We start from the raw sequence: 15,643 nt of genomic DNA on the forward strand, positions 1-15,643 counted from the left end.
GGTAGCTGCAGTAGCTGTAGCAGCTGTAGCAGCTGTAGCAGCTGTAGTAGCTGTAACAGCTGTAGTAGCTGTAGCAGCTGTAGTAGCTGTAGCAGCTGTCGCAGCTGTAGTAGCTGTAGCTGTAGTAGATGTAGTATCTGCAGCAGCTGTAGTAGCTGTAGTAGCTGTAGTAGCTGTAGCAGCTGTAGTAGCTGTAGCAGCTGTAGTAGCTGTAGCAGCTGTCGCAGCTGTAGTAGCTGTAGCTGTAGTAGCTGTAGCTGTAGTAGATGTAGTATCTGTAGCAGCTGTAGTAGCTGTAGTAGCTGTAGCTGTAGTAGCTGTAGCAGCTGTCACAGCTGTAGTAGCTGTAGTAGCTGTAGCTGTAGTAGCTGTAGCTGTAGTAGCTGTGGCAGCTGTAGGTAGACCACCACCACTACTCTAGACCACCACCACCACTCCAGACCACCACCACCACCACTCTAGACCACCACCACCACTCTAGACCACCACTACTCTAGACCACCACCACAACTACTCTAGACCACCACCACCACCACTCTAGACCACCACCACCACTCTAGACCACCACCACCACCACTACTCTAGACCACCACCACTACTACTCTAGACCACCACCACCACTACTACTCTAGACCACCACCACCACTACTCTAGACCACCACCACTACTCTAGACCACCACCACTCTAGACCACCACCACCACTACTCTAGACCACCACCACCACTACTCTAGACCACCACCACTACTCTAGACCACCACCACTCTAGACCACCACCACCACTACTCTAGACCACCACTACTACTCTAGACCACCACCACTACTCTAGACCACCACCACTCTAGACCACCACCACTCTAGACCACCACTACTCTAGACCACCACCACCACTCTAGACCACCACCACCACTCTAGACCACCACTACTACTCTAGACCACCACCACTACTCTAGACCACCACCACCACTCTAGACCACCACCACTCTAGACCACCACCACCACTACTCTAGACCACCACCACCACTACTCTAGACCACCACCACTACTATAGACCACCACCACTCTAGACCACCACCACCACTACTCTAGACCACCACCACCACTACTCTAGACCACCACCACTACTCTAGACCACCACCACTCTAGACCACCACCACCACTACTCTAGACCACCACTACTACTCTAGACCACCACCACTACTCTAGACCACCACCACTCTAGACCACCACCACTCTAGACCACCACTACTCTAGACCACCACCACCACTCTAGACCACCACCACCACTCTAGACCACCACTACTACTCTAGACCACCACCACTACTCTAGACCACCACCACCACTCTAGACCACCACCACTCTAGACCACCACCACCACTACTCTAGACCACCACCACCACTACTCTAGACCACCACCACTACTCTAGACCACCACCACTCTAGACCACCACCACTACTCTAGACCACCACCACCACTACTCTAGACCACCACCACTACTCTAGACCACCACCACTCTAGACCACCACCACCACTACTCTAGACCACCACTATTACTCTAGACCACCACCACTACTCTAGACCACCACCACTCTAGACCACCACCACTCTATACCACCACTACTCTAGACCACCACCACCACTCTAGACCACCACCACTACCACTCTAGACCACCACTACTACTCTAGACCACCACCACTACTCTAGACCACCACCACCACCACTCTAGACCACCACCACTCTAGACCACCACCACTACTCTAGACCACCACCACCACTCTAGACCACTACCACTCTAGACCACCACCACTACTCTAGACCACCACCACCACCACTCTAGACCACCACCACCACTCTAGACCACCACCACCACTCTAGACCACAACTCTAGACCACCACCACCACTACTCTAGACCACCACCACTCTAGACCCCCACCACTCTAGACCCCCAACACTCTAGACCCCCACCACTATAGACCACCACCACCACTACTCTAGACCACCACCACCACTCTAGACCACCACCACCACTCTAGACCACCACCACTCTAGACCACCACCACCACTCTAGACCACCACCACTACTACTCTAGACCACCACCAAAACTCTAGACCACCACCACTACTCTAGACCACCACCACCACTCTAGACCACCACCACTACTCTAGACCACCACCACCACCACTCTAGACCACCACCACCACTCTAGACCACCACCACCACTCTAGACCACCACCACTACTCTAGACCACCACCACTCTAGACCAGCACCACCACCACTCTAGACCACCACCACTACTACTCTAGACCACCACCACCACTACTCTAGACCACCACTACTACTCTAGACCACCACCACTACTCTAGACCACCACCACCACTCTAGACCACCACCACCACTACTCTAGACCACCACCACTACTACTCTAGACCACCACCACCACTACTCTAGACCACCACTACTACTCTAGACCACCACCACTACTACTCTAGACCACCACCACCACTACTCTAGACCACCACCACCACTCTAGACCACCACCACAACTCTAGACCACCACCACCACTCTAGACCACCACCACCACTACTCTAGACCACCACCACCACCACTCTAGACCACCAACACCACTACTCTAGACCACCACCACCACTCTAGACCACCAACACCACTACTCTAGACCACCACCACTACTATAGACCACCACCACCACTCTAGACCACCACCACTACTCTAGACCACCACCACCACTCTAGACCACCACCACCACTCTAGACCACCACCACTACTCTAGACCACCACCACCACCACTACTCTAGACCACCACTACCACAACTCTAGACCACCACCACTACTACTCTAGACCACCACCACCACAACTCTAGACCACCACTACTCTAGACCACCACCACTACTCTAGACCACCACCACTACTCTAGACCACCACCACTCTAGACCACCACCACCACCACTCTAGACCACCACCACTCTAGACCACCACCACCACTACTCTAGACCACCACCACCACTACTCTAGACCACCACCACTACTCTAGACCACCACCACTCTAGACCACCACCACTACTCTAGACCACCACCACCACTACTCTAGACCACCACCACTACTCTAGACCACCACCACTCTAGACCACCACCACCACTACTCTAGACCACCACTATTACTCTAGACCACCACCACTACTCTAGACCACCACCACTCTAGACCACCACCACTCTATACCACCACTACTCTAGACCACCACCACCACTCTAGACCACCACCACTACCACTCTAGACCACCACTACTACTCTAGACCACCACCACTACTCTAGACCACCACCACTCTAGACCACCACCACTCTAGACCACCACCACTACTCTAGACCACCACCACCACTCTAGACCACTACCACTCTAGACCACCACCACTACTCTAGACCACCACCACCACCACTCTAGACCACCACCACCACTCTAGACCACACCACCACTCTAGACCACAACTCTAGACCACCACCACCACTACTCTAGACCACCACCACTCTAGACCCCCACCACTCTAGACCCCCAACACTCTAGACCCCCACCACTATAGACCACCACCACCACTACTCTAGACCACCACCACCACTCTAGACCACCACCACCACTCTAGACCACCACCACCACTCTAGACCACCACCACCACTCTAGACCACCACCACTACTACTCTAGACCACCACCAAAACTCTAGACCACCACCACTACTCTAGACCACCACCACCACTCTAGACCACCACCACTACTCTAGACCACCACCACCACCACTCTAGACCACCACCACCACTCTAGACCACCACCACCACTCTAGACCACCACCACTACTCTAGACCACCACCACTCTAGACCAGCACCACCACCACTCTAGACCACCACCACTACTACTCTAGACCACCACCACCACTACTCTAGACCACCACTACTACTCTAGACCACCACCACTACTCTAGACCACCACCACCACTCTAGACCACCACCACCACTACTCTAGACCACCACCACTACTACTCTAGACCACCACCACCACTACTCTAGACCACCACTACTACTCTAGACCACCACCACTACTACTCTAGACCACCACCACCACTACTCTAGACCACCACCACCACTCTAGACCACCACCACAACTCTAGACCACCACCACCACTCTAGACCACCACCACCACTACTCTAGACCACCACCACCACCACTCTAGACCACCAACACCACTACTCTAGACCACCACCACCACTCTAGACCACCAACACCACTACTCTAGACCACCACCACTACTATAGACCACCACCACCACTCTAGACCACCACCACTACTCTAGACCACCACCACCACCACTCTAGACCACCACCACCACTCTAGACCACCACCACTACTCTAGACCACCACCACCACCACTACTCTAGACCACCACTACCACAACTCTAGACCACCACCACTACTACTCTAGACCACCACCACCACAACTCTAGACCACCACTACTCTAGACCACCACCACTACTCTAGACCACCACCACTACTCTAGACCACCACCACTCTAGACCACCACCACCACCACTCTAGACCACCACCACCACTACTCTAGACCACCACCACTCTAGACCACCACTACCACTCTAGACCACCACCACCACCACTCTAGACCACCACCACCACCACTCTAGACCACCACCACCACCACTCTAGACCACCACCACCACTACTCTAGACCACCACCACTCTAGACCACCACCACTACTCTAGACCACCACCACCACCACTCTAGACCACCACCACTCTAGACCACCACCACCGCTACTCTAGACCACCACCACCACTACTCTAGACCACCACCACCACCACCACCACTACTCTAGACCACCACCACTACTCTAGACCACCACCACCACTACTCTAGACCACCACCACCACTACTCTAGACCACCACCACCACCACTACTCTAGACCACCACCACCACCACCACTACTCTAGACCACCACCACCACTACTCTAGACCACCACCACCACTCCTCTAGACCACCACCACTCTAGACCACCACCACTACTCTAGACCACCACCACTACTCTAGACCACCACTCCCACTCTAGACCACCACCACTACTACTCTAGACCACCACCACCACTACTCTAGACCACCACCACTCTAGACCACCACCACTACTACTCTAGACCACCACCACTACTCTAGACCACCATCACTCTAGACCACCACCACCACTCTAGACCACCACAACTCTAGACCACCACCACTACTCTAGACCACCACCACCACTCTAGACCACCACCCTAGACCACCACCACCACCACTACCACTACTCTAGACCACCACCACTACTACTCTAGACCACCACCACCACCACTCTAGACCACCACCACCACCACCCTAGACCATCAGCCACCACTACTCTAGACCACCACTACTCTAGACCACCACCACCACCCTAGACCACCACCACTACTATAGACCACCCCCACCACTCTAGACCACCACCCCCACCACTCTAGACCACCACTACTACTCTAGACCACCACTACTCTAGACCACCACCACCACTCTAGACCACCACCACCACTACTCTAGACCACCACCACTCTAGACCACCACCACCACCACTCTAGACCACCACCCCCACCACTCTAGACCACCACTACTACTCTAGACCACCACCACTCTAGACCACCACCACCACTCTAGACCACCACCACCACTACTCTAGACCACCACCACTCTAGACCACCACCACCACCACTCTAGACCACCACCACCACTACTCTAGACCACCACCACTCTAGACCACCACTACCACTCTAGACCACCACCACCACCACTCTAGACCACCACCACCACCACTCTAGACCACCACCACCACCACTCTAGACCACCACCACCACTACTCTAGACCACCACCACTCTAGACCACCACCACTACTCTAGACCACCACCACCACTCTAGACCACCACCACTCTAGACCACCACCACCGCTACTCTAGACCACCACCACCACTACTCTAGACCACCACCACCACCACCACCACTACTCTAGACCACCACCACTACTCTAGACCACCACCACCACTACTCTAGACCACCACCACCACTACTCTAGACCACCACCACCACCACTCTAGACCACCACCACCACTCTAGACCACCACCACTACTCTAGACCACCACCACCACTCCTCTAGACCACCACCACTCTAGACCACCACCACTACTCTAGACCACCACCACTACTCTAGACCACCACTCCCACTCTAGACCACCACCACTACTACTCTAGACCACCACCACCACTACTCTAGACCACCACCACTCTAGACCACCACCACTACTACTCTAGACCACCACCACTACTCTAGACCACCATCACTCTAGACCACCACCACCACTCTAGACCACCACAACTCTAGACCACCACCACTACTCTAGACCACCACCACCACTCTAGACCACCACCCTAGACCACCACCACCACCACTACCACTACTCTAGACCACCACCACTACTACTCTAGACCACCACCACCACCACTCTAGACCACCACCACCACCACCCTAGACCATCAGCCACCACTACTCTAGACCACCACTACTCTAGACCACCACCACCACTCTAGACCACCACCACTACTCTAGACCACCCCCACCACTCTAGACCACCACCCCCACCACTCTAGACCACCACTACTACTCTAGACCACCACTACTCTAGACCACCACCACCACTCTAGACCACCACTACTACTCTAGACCACCACTACTCTAGACCACCACCCCCACCACTCTAGACCACCACCCCCACCACTCTAGACCACCACTACTACTCTAGACCACCACCACCCTAGACCACCACCACCACCACTACTCTAGACCACCACTACCACTCTAGACCACCACCACCACTCTAGACCACCACCACTCTAGACCACCACCACCACTCTAGACCACCACCACTCTAGACCACCACCACTACTCTAGACCACCACCACCACTACTCTAGACCACCACCACTCTAGACCACCACCACTCTAGACCACCACCACTACTCTAGACCACCACCACCACTACTCTAGACCACCACCACTCTAGACCACCACCACTACTCTAGACCACCACCACCACCCTAGACCACCACCACCCTAGACCACCACCACTACTCTAGACCACCACCACCACCCTAGACCACCACCACCCTAGACCACCACCCTAGACCACCACCCTAGACCACCACCACTCTAGACCACCACCACTCTAGACCACCACCACCACTACTCTAGACCACCACCACTCTAGACCACCACCACCACTCTAGACCACCACCACCACCCTAGACCACCACCACCCTAGACCACCACCACTACTCTAGACCACCACCACCACCCTAGACCACCACCACCCTAGACCACCACCCTAGACCACCACCCTAGACCACCACCCTAGACCACCACCCTAGACCACCACCCTAGACCACCACCCTAGACCACCACCCTAGACCACCACCCTAGACCACCACCCTAGACCACCACCCTAGACCACCACCCTAGACCACCACCCTAGACCACCACCCTAGACCACCACCCTAGACCACCACCCTAGACCACCACCCTAGACCACCACCCTAGACCACCACCCTAGACCACCAGTCTAGACCACTACTCTAGACCACCACCACCACCACCACCCTAGACCATCAGCCACCTGGTTGAGGTGTCGAACTTCCTCCTCTTGCTCCAGCCGCTGCTCCTCCGCCCTCCTCAGAAGCTCCTCCCCCTCCCCCTCCCCACCACCACCACCACCACACGAGTTGTTGTTGATGTTGTTGTTGTGGTTGTTGTTGATGTTGTTGTGGTTGTTGTTGTTGTTGTTGTCGTCACGTGCTCCGCCGGCTGCCTCGCGCTCACGGTCACGGCGCTTCATAGACTCCACTCGTGCCTAGTGGGGGGTGGTGGTGGTGGGTGGGGGGTTAGTGGGGGGGTTAGTGGGTGGGTGGGTTAGTGGGTGGGTGGGTTAGTGGGTGGGTGGGTGGGTGAGTGGGTTGGTGGGTGAGTGGGTGGGTGGGTGGGTGAGTGGGGGGAGTGGGTGAGTGGGTGAGTGAGTGGGGGGGGTGGGTGAGTGGGTGGGTGGGTGAGTGAGTGGGTGAGTGGGTGGGTGGGTGGGTGAGTGAGTGGGTGGGTGAGTGGGTGAGTGGGTGAGTGGGGGGGGGGGGGGGGTGAGTGGGGGAGTGGGTGAGTGAGTGGGTGAGTGAGTGGGTGGGTGAGTGGGTGGGTGAGTGAGTGAGTGGGTGAGTGGGTGAGTGAGTGGGTGGGTGAGTGAGCGAGTTGGTGAGTGAGTGAGTGAGTTGGTGAGTGGGGGGGTGAGTGGGGGGGGGTGAGTGGGGGGGTGAGTGGGGGGTGGGTGAGTGGGGGAGTGGGTGAGTGGGGGGGTGAGTGAGTGAGTGGGTGAGTGAGTGGGTAAGTGAGTGAGTGGATGAGTGGGTGAGTGAGTGAGTGGGTGGGTGAGTGGGTGAGTGGGTGAGTGAGTGGGTGGGTGAGTGGGTGAGTGGGTGAGTGAGTGGGTGAGTGGGTGAGTGAGTGGGTGAGTGAGTGGGTGGGTGAGTGAGTGGGTGAGTGAGTGGGTGAGTGAGTGGGTGAGTGAGTGGGTGGGTGAGTGGGTGAGTGAGTGGGTGAGTGGGTGAGTGAGTGGGTGAGTGGTTGAGTGGGTGAGTGAGTAGTGAGTGGGTGAGTGAGTGGGTGAGTGAGTGGGTGAGTGAGTGGGTGGGTGAGTGGGTGAGTGAGTGGGTGAGTGAGTGGGTGAGTGGGTGAGTGGGTGAGTGGGGGGAGTGGGTGAGTGGGTGAGTGGGTGAGTGAGTGGGTGAGTGGGTGGGTGAGTGGGTGAGTGGGGGGGAGTGGGTGAGTGAGTGAGTGAGTGGGTGAGTGGTTGAGTGGGTGAGTGAGTAGTGAGTGGGTGAGTGGGTGGGTGAGTGGGTGGGTGAGTGAGTGGCTGGCTGGGTGAGTGAGTGAGTGGGTGAGTGAGTGAGTGGGTGAGTGAGTGAGTTAGTGGGTGAGTGAGTGGGTGAGTGAGTGAGTGGGTGAGTGGGTGGGTGAGTGGGTGGGTGAGTGAGTGGCTGGCTGGGTGAGTGAGTGAGTGGGTGAGTGGGTGAGTGAGTGAGTGGGTGAGTGAGTGGGTGACTGAGTGAGTGGGTAAGTGAGTGGGTGGGTGAGTGAGTGGGTGGATGAGTGGGTGAGTGAGTGGGTGAGTGAGTGAGTGGGTGAGTGAGTGAGTGGGTGAGTAAGTGAGTGGGTGAGTGGGTGGGTGGGTGGGTGAGTGAGTGGGTGGGTGGGTGAGTGAGTGAGTGGGTGAGTGAGTAGTGAGTGGGTGAGTGGGGGGGAGTGGGTGAGTGGGTGAGTGGGTGAGTGATTGGGTGCGTGGATAAGTGGGTGCCGGACAGGCAACTCTGTCGTGGACAATGCTGTGGGGGGAGGGCCAATTCTGATTGGCCTCTCCCCTCATGGCGTCTGTGTCCACCACAGGGGCTAAACAGGGGCTCTGGACAGGTGCGAGGGGCTGGTAACCCCTCCACCTTCAATAAATTACCACTAAACCACGAGTTAAACTGAAATATTTAACTAATAAGCTTGTGCCGGACAGGCGTCTATGACGTCTCCTGGCCAAACCCCATTTGGCGGAGCCAGGAGATTGAATCTCTACCCTCGGGGCTCCTCCAGAAACAACGAAAAGCCACTACGGGTGGCCACGTGGAATGTTCGAATGCTCACTGTGGAGGAGAGGCTGCCACTCCTCTGTCGGGAGCTGGACCGGTACCGCCTGGATCTCAAACAACAGGGTGTGGCTCTTCTTCTGAACAAAAGAATGAAGGGGGCGTGGGAGCGTGGCGGTGAGGTGTGGGAAGCTGTAAGCCCCAGGCTACTTTGGGCTCGCCTTCCCATCAACCGGAGGCGAGGAGTGGTGGTCATGGTTACTTATGCCCCCACCGAAGACGAACATCCGTGGAGGGATGCAGGCAAGGCCGATGAGTCAGATGCCTTCAATGACCTCCTGTCACAGGTGCTAGCTAAAGTGGCCCCTTGGGATAGAGTCATCTTGTTGGGTGACTTCAATGCCCGAGTTGGTCATGATGCTGGCACCTGGTCTGGAGTGATTGGAGGGCATGGGCCAGATCAGCTCAATAACAACGGTAAGAGGCTGCTAGATTTTTGTGCAGCCCATGGGCTTGTAATTACCAACACGCTGTTCCGGCATCGGCGCATCCACACAACATCATGGATGCATGCCGGGTCCAAGCAAGAACATCTGCTGGACTACATAGTGACGGACGAGCGGATGCGAGCCCATGTCCTTGACACCAGGACCTACCGTGGAGCTGATCTGCCCTCTGGCCATCGACTAGTCATCTGTAAGATGCACCTGCCATTCTTCCACTCCGGTAGTGGGTGTACACCCAGGATCCCATTCAAACCCAAGGTGGCCTGGTCTCAGCTAGCTGATGAAAGTTGCAAGCGAGAATTTAATCATCGCTTGCGGCTGGGGTTGGCATCGTCCCCCACTCCTCCTGATGTCGAGGGTAAATGGGCGAGGTTTAGGACTGTGACTCATGCAGCTGCAATGGCTGCTTTGGGTACGTGGTCCAGACCTCCCCAGAGACCCTGGCTGACAGAGGAGGTGTTCAGGATGGTTGAGAAAAAGCGACAGGCCCACTCTCATCGGCTACAGCATCCCACGGCAGAGAATGAGGAGGCTTACCGCAGCCTTCGCTCAGAGGTTCGGAGAGCCGTGAGGCGCTGCAAGGATGGGTGGTGGTCGCGAGTTGCTGAGGAGATGGAGTCTGCCTCAGTCTGGACCACTGGACGGGTTCCGCAGGATTGGAAGGATGCCCTGGTGGTCCCCCTCTTTAAGAAGGGGGACCGCACAGACTGTAACAACTACAAGGGCATCTCACTCCTCAGTGTGCCGGGAAAGGTCCTGGCAAGGATTATTCAACATCGCCTTGCCAGGCACGCCGAGGAGAGGCTTGCGGAGCCCCAATGCGGTTTCAGGAAAGGGCGGTCCTGCACAGATGCCATATTTTCTGTCCGTCTGCTACAGCAGAGGTGTAGGGAATTCCAACAAGACCTACATCTCTGCTTTACTGACCTGGTCAAGGCCTATGATACCATCAGTAGGCCTGGGCTCTGGGTCGTTCTTCGTGCTTTTGGAGTACCTGACCCTCTGCTCACGATCATTAAGGACCTTCATGATGGTGAGCGGGCCCGGGTAAAACTTCGTGGCCGGGAGTCGGAGCCATTCCCTGTACACCTTGGGGTGCGACAGGGATGTCCTCTGGCTCCCACATTATTTAACGTCTATTTCGACCACGTAGTTGGTGAAGCCTTCAATAGCTGTACCAGGGGAATTTCCATCTGGTACAGATACAATGGGAGGCTGATCGATACCCAAGCGCGGTCAAGGGATGGCTCCCTATTGCTCAACCACGTTATGTATGCTGATGATTTGGTAATAGCTGCTCATTCAGAGGAGGAATTGGAGGCGCTGCTGCTGAGACTGGAGCGTGCCACTAAGAGATGGGGCCTTACCATCAGCCCCACCAAAACTAAGCACCTGCCTGGGTATTTTGTACCATCGGACACTCCACCCCCACAACTCCCAGTCGGTGATGGGGCAGTTGTGGAGAGAGTGGAGAGTTTCCCATACCTGGGCAGTGTGCTTATGACCGGCTCCAGTTTAACAGCAGAGGTCTCACTCCGAATCAGTCGAGCGGCAATATCTTTTCATCGGTTGTGTAACGCTGTGTGGAAGCTACCTGGTCTGTCGCTCCGCACTAAGCTTCAGGTCTTCTCGGCCACGGTCATTCCCTCCCTTCTCTACGCTTGAGAAACGTGGACCCCCCAAATGGAACATCTTCGCCGGTTAGAAACATTTAGGCTAGCCTGCCTACGATCCATCCTGGGTTTAACCAGGATGGATTGTGTGAGGAGCTCACAAATCCTGAAAGATCTGGGCAAGGTCCCATCGGTGAGCTCCTCCGGCGGGCAAGGCTGCGATGGCTGGGTCATGTAGCCCGCATGCCCAACCACCGCATGCCGAAACAGCTTTTGTTCAACCGGATTGAGGGGGCTAAACGGGCGCGGCACGGGCTAGAGAGGAGATGGAGTGATGGGTGAGTGATTGGGTGAGTGAGTAAGTGGGTGAGTGTGTGAGTGGGTGAGTGAGTGAGTGGGTGAGTGAGTGAATGAGTGAATGTGTGGGTGAGTGAGTGAGTGAGTGACACGGGCTAGAGAAGAGATGGAGTGATGTGGTACAGGAGGACGTGGAGCTGAGTGGACTTGCCGATGACCGGTACCAGCGGTGTCAAGATCGGCCTCTGCGGCGAATGGTGGTTGTTGTTGTTGTTGGTGTGTCTTTGTGTGTCTCTGTGTCTCTCTGTGTGTCTCTGTGTGTGTCTCTGTGTGTCTGTCTGTGTGTCTCTCTGTGTCTCTCTGTGTGTGTGTCTCTCTGTGTGTCTGTGTGTCTCTGTGTCTCTCTCTCTGTGTCTCTGTGTCTCTGTGTCTGTCTGTGTGTCTCTGCGTGTGTCTCTGCGTGTGTCTGTGCGTGTGTCTCTGTCTCTCTGCGTGTGTCTCTGTGTGTGTGTGTGTGTCTGTCTGTGTGTGTCTCTCTGTGTGTCTGTGTGTCTCTGTGTCTCTCTCTCTGTCTCTCTGTGTCTCTCTGTGTGTCACTGCGTGTGTCCCTGTGTCTCTCTCGGCGTACCTTCTCCCTCTGTGTGTGTGTCTCTCTGTGTGTCACTGTGTGTGTCTCTCTGTGTCTCTCTGTGTGTCTCTGCGTGTGTCTCTGTCTCTGTGTGTGTGTGTCTCTCTGTGTGTCTGTGTGTCTCTGTGTCTCTCTGCGTGTGCCTCTGTGTGTGTGTGTCTCTCTGTGTGTCTGTGTGTCTCTGTGTCTCTCTCTGTGTCTCTCTCTGTGTCTCTGTGTCTCTGTGTCACTGCGTGTGTCCCTGTGTCTCTCTCGGCGTACCTTCTCTCTCTGTGTGTGTCTCTCTCTGTGTGTCTGTGTGTCTCTCTCTGTGTGTCTCTCTCTCTGTGTGTCTCTGTGTGTTTCTCTCTCTGTGTGTCTCTGTGTCTCTCTCTGTGTCTCTGTGTCTCTCTGTGTCTCTCTCTCACTGCGTGTGTCCCTGTGTCTCTCTCGGCGTACCTTCTCCCTCTGTGTGTGTGTCTCTCTGTGTGTCTGTGTGTCTCTGTGTCTCTCTCTCTGTGTCTCTGTGTCTCTGTGTCTCTCTGTGTGTCACTGTGTGTGTCTCTGCGTGTGTCTCTGTCTCTGTGTGTGTGTCTCTCTGTGTGTCTGTGTGTCTCTCTGTCTCTCTGCGTGTGTCTCTGTGTGTGTGTGTCTCTCTGTGTGTGTGTCTCTCTGTGTGTCACTGTGTGTCTCTGTCTCTCTCTCTCTCTGTGTCTCTGTGTCTCTGTGTCTCTCTCTGTGTCTCTCTCTGTGTGTCACTGCGTGTGTCCCTGTGTCTCTCTCGGCGTACCTTCTCCCTCTGTGTGTGTGTCTCTCTGTGTGTCTGTGTGTCTCTGTGTCTCTCTCTCTGTGTCTCTGTGTCTCTCTGTGTGTGTGTGTGTGTCTCTCTGTGTGTCTGTGTGTCTCTCTGTGTCTCTCTGTGTGTCTCTGCGTGTGTCTCTGTCTCTGTGTGTGTGTGTGTCTCTCTGTGTGTCTGTGTGTCTCTGTGTCTCTCTCTCTGTGTCTCTGTGTCTCTCTCTGTGTGTGTGTGTCTCTCTGTGTGTCTGTGTGTCTCTCTGTGTCTCTCTGTGTGTCTCTGCGTGTGTCTCTGTCTCTGTGTGTGTGTGTCTCTCTGTGTGTCTGTGTGTCTCTGTGTCTCTCTGCGTGTGCCTCTGTGTGTGTGTGTCTCTCTGTGTGTCTGTGTGTCTCTGTGTCTCTCTCTCTGTGTCTCTGTGTCTCTGTGTCACTGCGTGTGTCCCTGTGTCTCTCTCGGCGTACCTTCTCTCTCTGTGTGTGTGTCTCTCTGTGTGTCTGTGTGTCTCTGTGTCTCTCTCTCTGTGTCTCTCTCTCTGTGTCTCTCTCTGTGTGTCTCTGCGTGTGTCCCTGTGTCTCTCTCGGCGTACCTTCTCTCTCTGTGTGTGTGTCTCTCTGTGTGTCTGTGTGTCTCTCTCTGTGTCTCTCTCTGTGTCTCTCTCTGTGTCTCTCTCTCTCGGCGTGTGTCCCTGTGTCTCTCTCGGCGTACCTTCTCCCTCTGTGTGTGTGTCTCTCTGTGTGTCTGTGTGTCTCTGTGTCTCTCTCTCTCTGTGTGTCTCTGCGTGTGTCTCTGTGTCTCTCTCTCTCTGCGTGTGTCCCTGTGTCTCTCTCGGCGTACCTTCTCTCTCTGTGTGTGTGTCTCTCTGTGTGTCTGTGTGTCTCTGTGTCTCTCTCTCTCTGTGTCTCTCTCTCTCTGCGTGTGTCCCTGTGTCTCTCTCGGCGTACCTTCTCTCTCTGTGTGTGTGTCTCTCTGTGTGTGTCTCTCTGTGTGTGTCTCTCTGTGTGTCTGTGTGTCTCTGTCTCTCTGTGTGTGTGTGTCTCTCTGTGTGTCTGTGTGTCTCTGTGTCTCTCTGCGTGTGCCTCTGTGTGTGTGTCTCTCTGTGTGTCTGTGTGTCTCTGTGTCTCTCTCTCTGTGTCTCTCTCTGTGTGTCACTGCGTGTGTCCCTGTGTCTCTCTCGGCGTACCTTCTCTCTCTGTGTGTGTGTCTCTCTGTGTGTCTGTGTGTCTCTGTGTGTCTCTCTCTGTGTCTCTGTGTCTCTCTCTGTGTGTCTCTGCGTGTGTCCCTGTGTCTCTCTCGGCGTACCTTCTCTCTGTGTGTGTGTGTCTCTCTGTGTCTCTCTCTCTGTGTCTCTCTCTCTGTGTCTCTCTCTGTGTCTCTCTGTGTGTCTCTCTCTCTGCGTGTGTCCCTGTGTCTCTCTCGGCGTACCTTCTCTGTGTGTGTGTGTGTCTCTCTGTGTGTCTGTGTGTCTCTGTGTCTCTCTCTGTGTCTCTGTGTCTCTCTGTGTCTCTCTCTGTGTGTCTGTGTCTTTCTGTGTCTCTGTGTCTCTCTCTGTGTGTCTCTCTCTCTGCGTGTGTCCCTGTGTCTCTCTCGGCGTACCTTCTCTCTGTGTGTGTGTGTCTCTCTGTGTGTCTCTGTGTCTCTCTGTGTGTCTGTGTGTCTCTCTCTGTGTCTCTCTCTCTGTGTGTCTCTGCGTGTGTCCCTGTGTCTCTCTCGGCGTACCTTCTCCCTCTGTGTGTGTGTCTCTCTGTGTGTCACTGTGTGTCTCTGTGTCTCTCTCTCTCTCTGTGTCTCTGTGTGTCTCTCTGTGTCTCTGTGTCTCTCTCTGTGTGTCTCTCTCTCTCTGTGTGTCCCTGTGTCTCTCTCTGTGTGTCTCTCTCTCTGTGTGTCTCTCTCTGTGTCTCTCTCTGTGTCTCTGTGTCTCTCTCTGTGTGTCTCTCTCTGTGTCCCTGTGTCTCTCTCGGCGGACCTTCTCCCTCTGCCACCTCTCCTCTTCCAACGCGGCAGCAGCCGCGGCCTCATCCTCCTCCTCCTCATCATCCTCCTCATCCTCCTCCTGTCCACCTCCCCGTCCACCTCCCTGTC

General features: G+C 55.3%; 1 protein-coding gene across 1 annotated transcript in view; it reads right to left on the reverse strand.

The window, feature by feature from the left end:
- The window catches only part of LOC142923445 (uncharacterized), a 101,554-nt gene that overhangs the window by 54,384 nt on the left and 31,527 nt on the right, over positions 1–15,643 (reverse strand). The window contains exons 4-5 of the mRNA XM_076064554.1: positions 15,528–15,643; positions 7,747–7,980 (exon numbers count right to left, since the gene is read on the reverse strand). The exon at positions 15,528–15,643 is cut by the window's right edge and continues 230 nt beyond it. Of these exons, the coding sequence (XP_075920669.1) occupies positions 7,747–7,980; positions 15,528–15,643 (350 nt within the window). The remainder of the gene's footprint in view (positions 1–7,746; positions 7,981–15,527) is intronic.

Source organism: Petromyzon marinus, unplaced genomic scaffold, assembly GCF_048934315.1.
Source record: "Petromyzon marinus isolate PM22_M1 ecotype Great Lakes invasive population unplaced genomic scaffold, UKy_Petmar_22M1.pri1.0 PM_Scaffold_52, whole genome shotgun sequence".
Taxonomy (NCBI): Eukaryota; Metazoa; Chordata; class Hyperoartia; order Petromyzontiformes; family Petromyzontidae; genus Petromyzon; species Petromyzon marinus.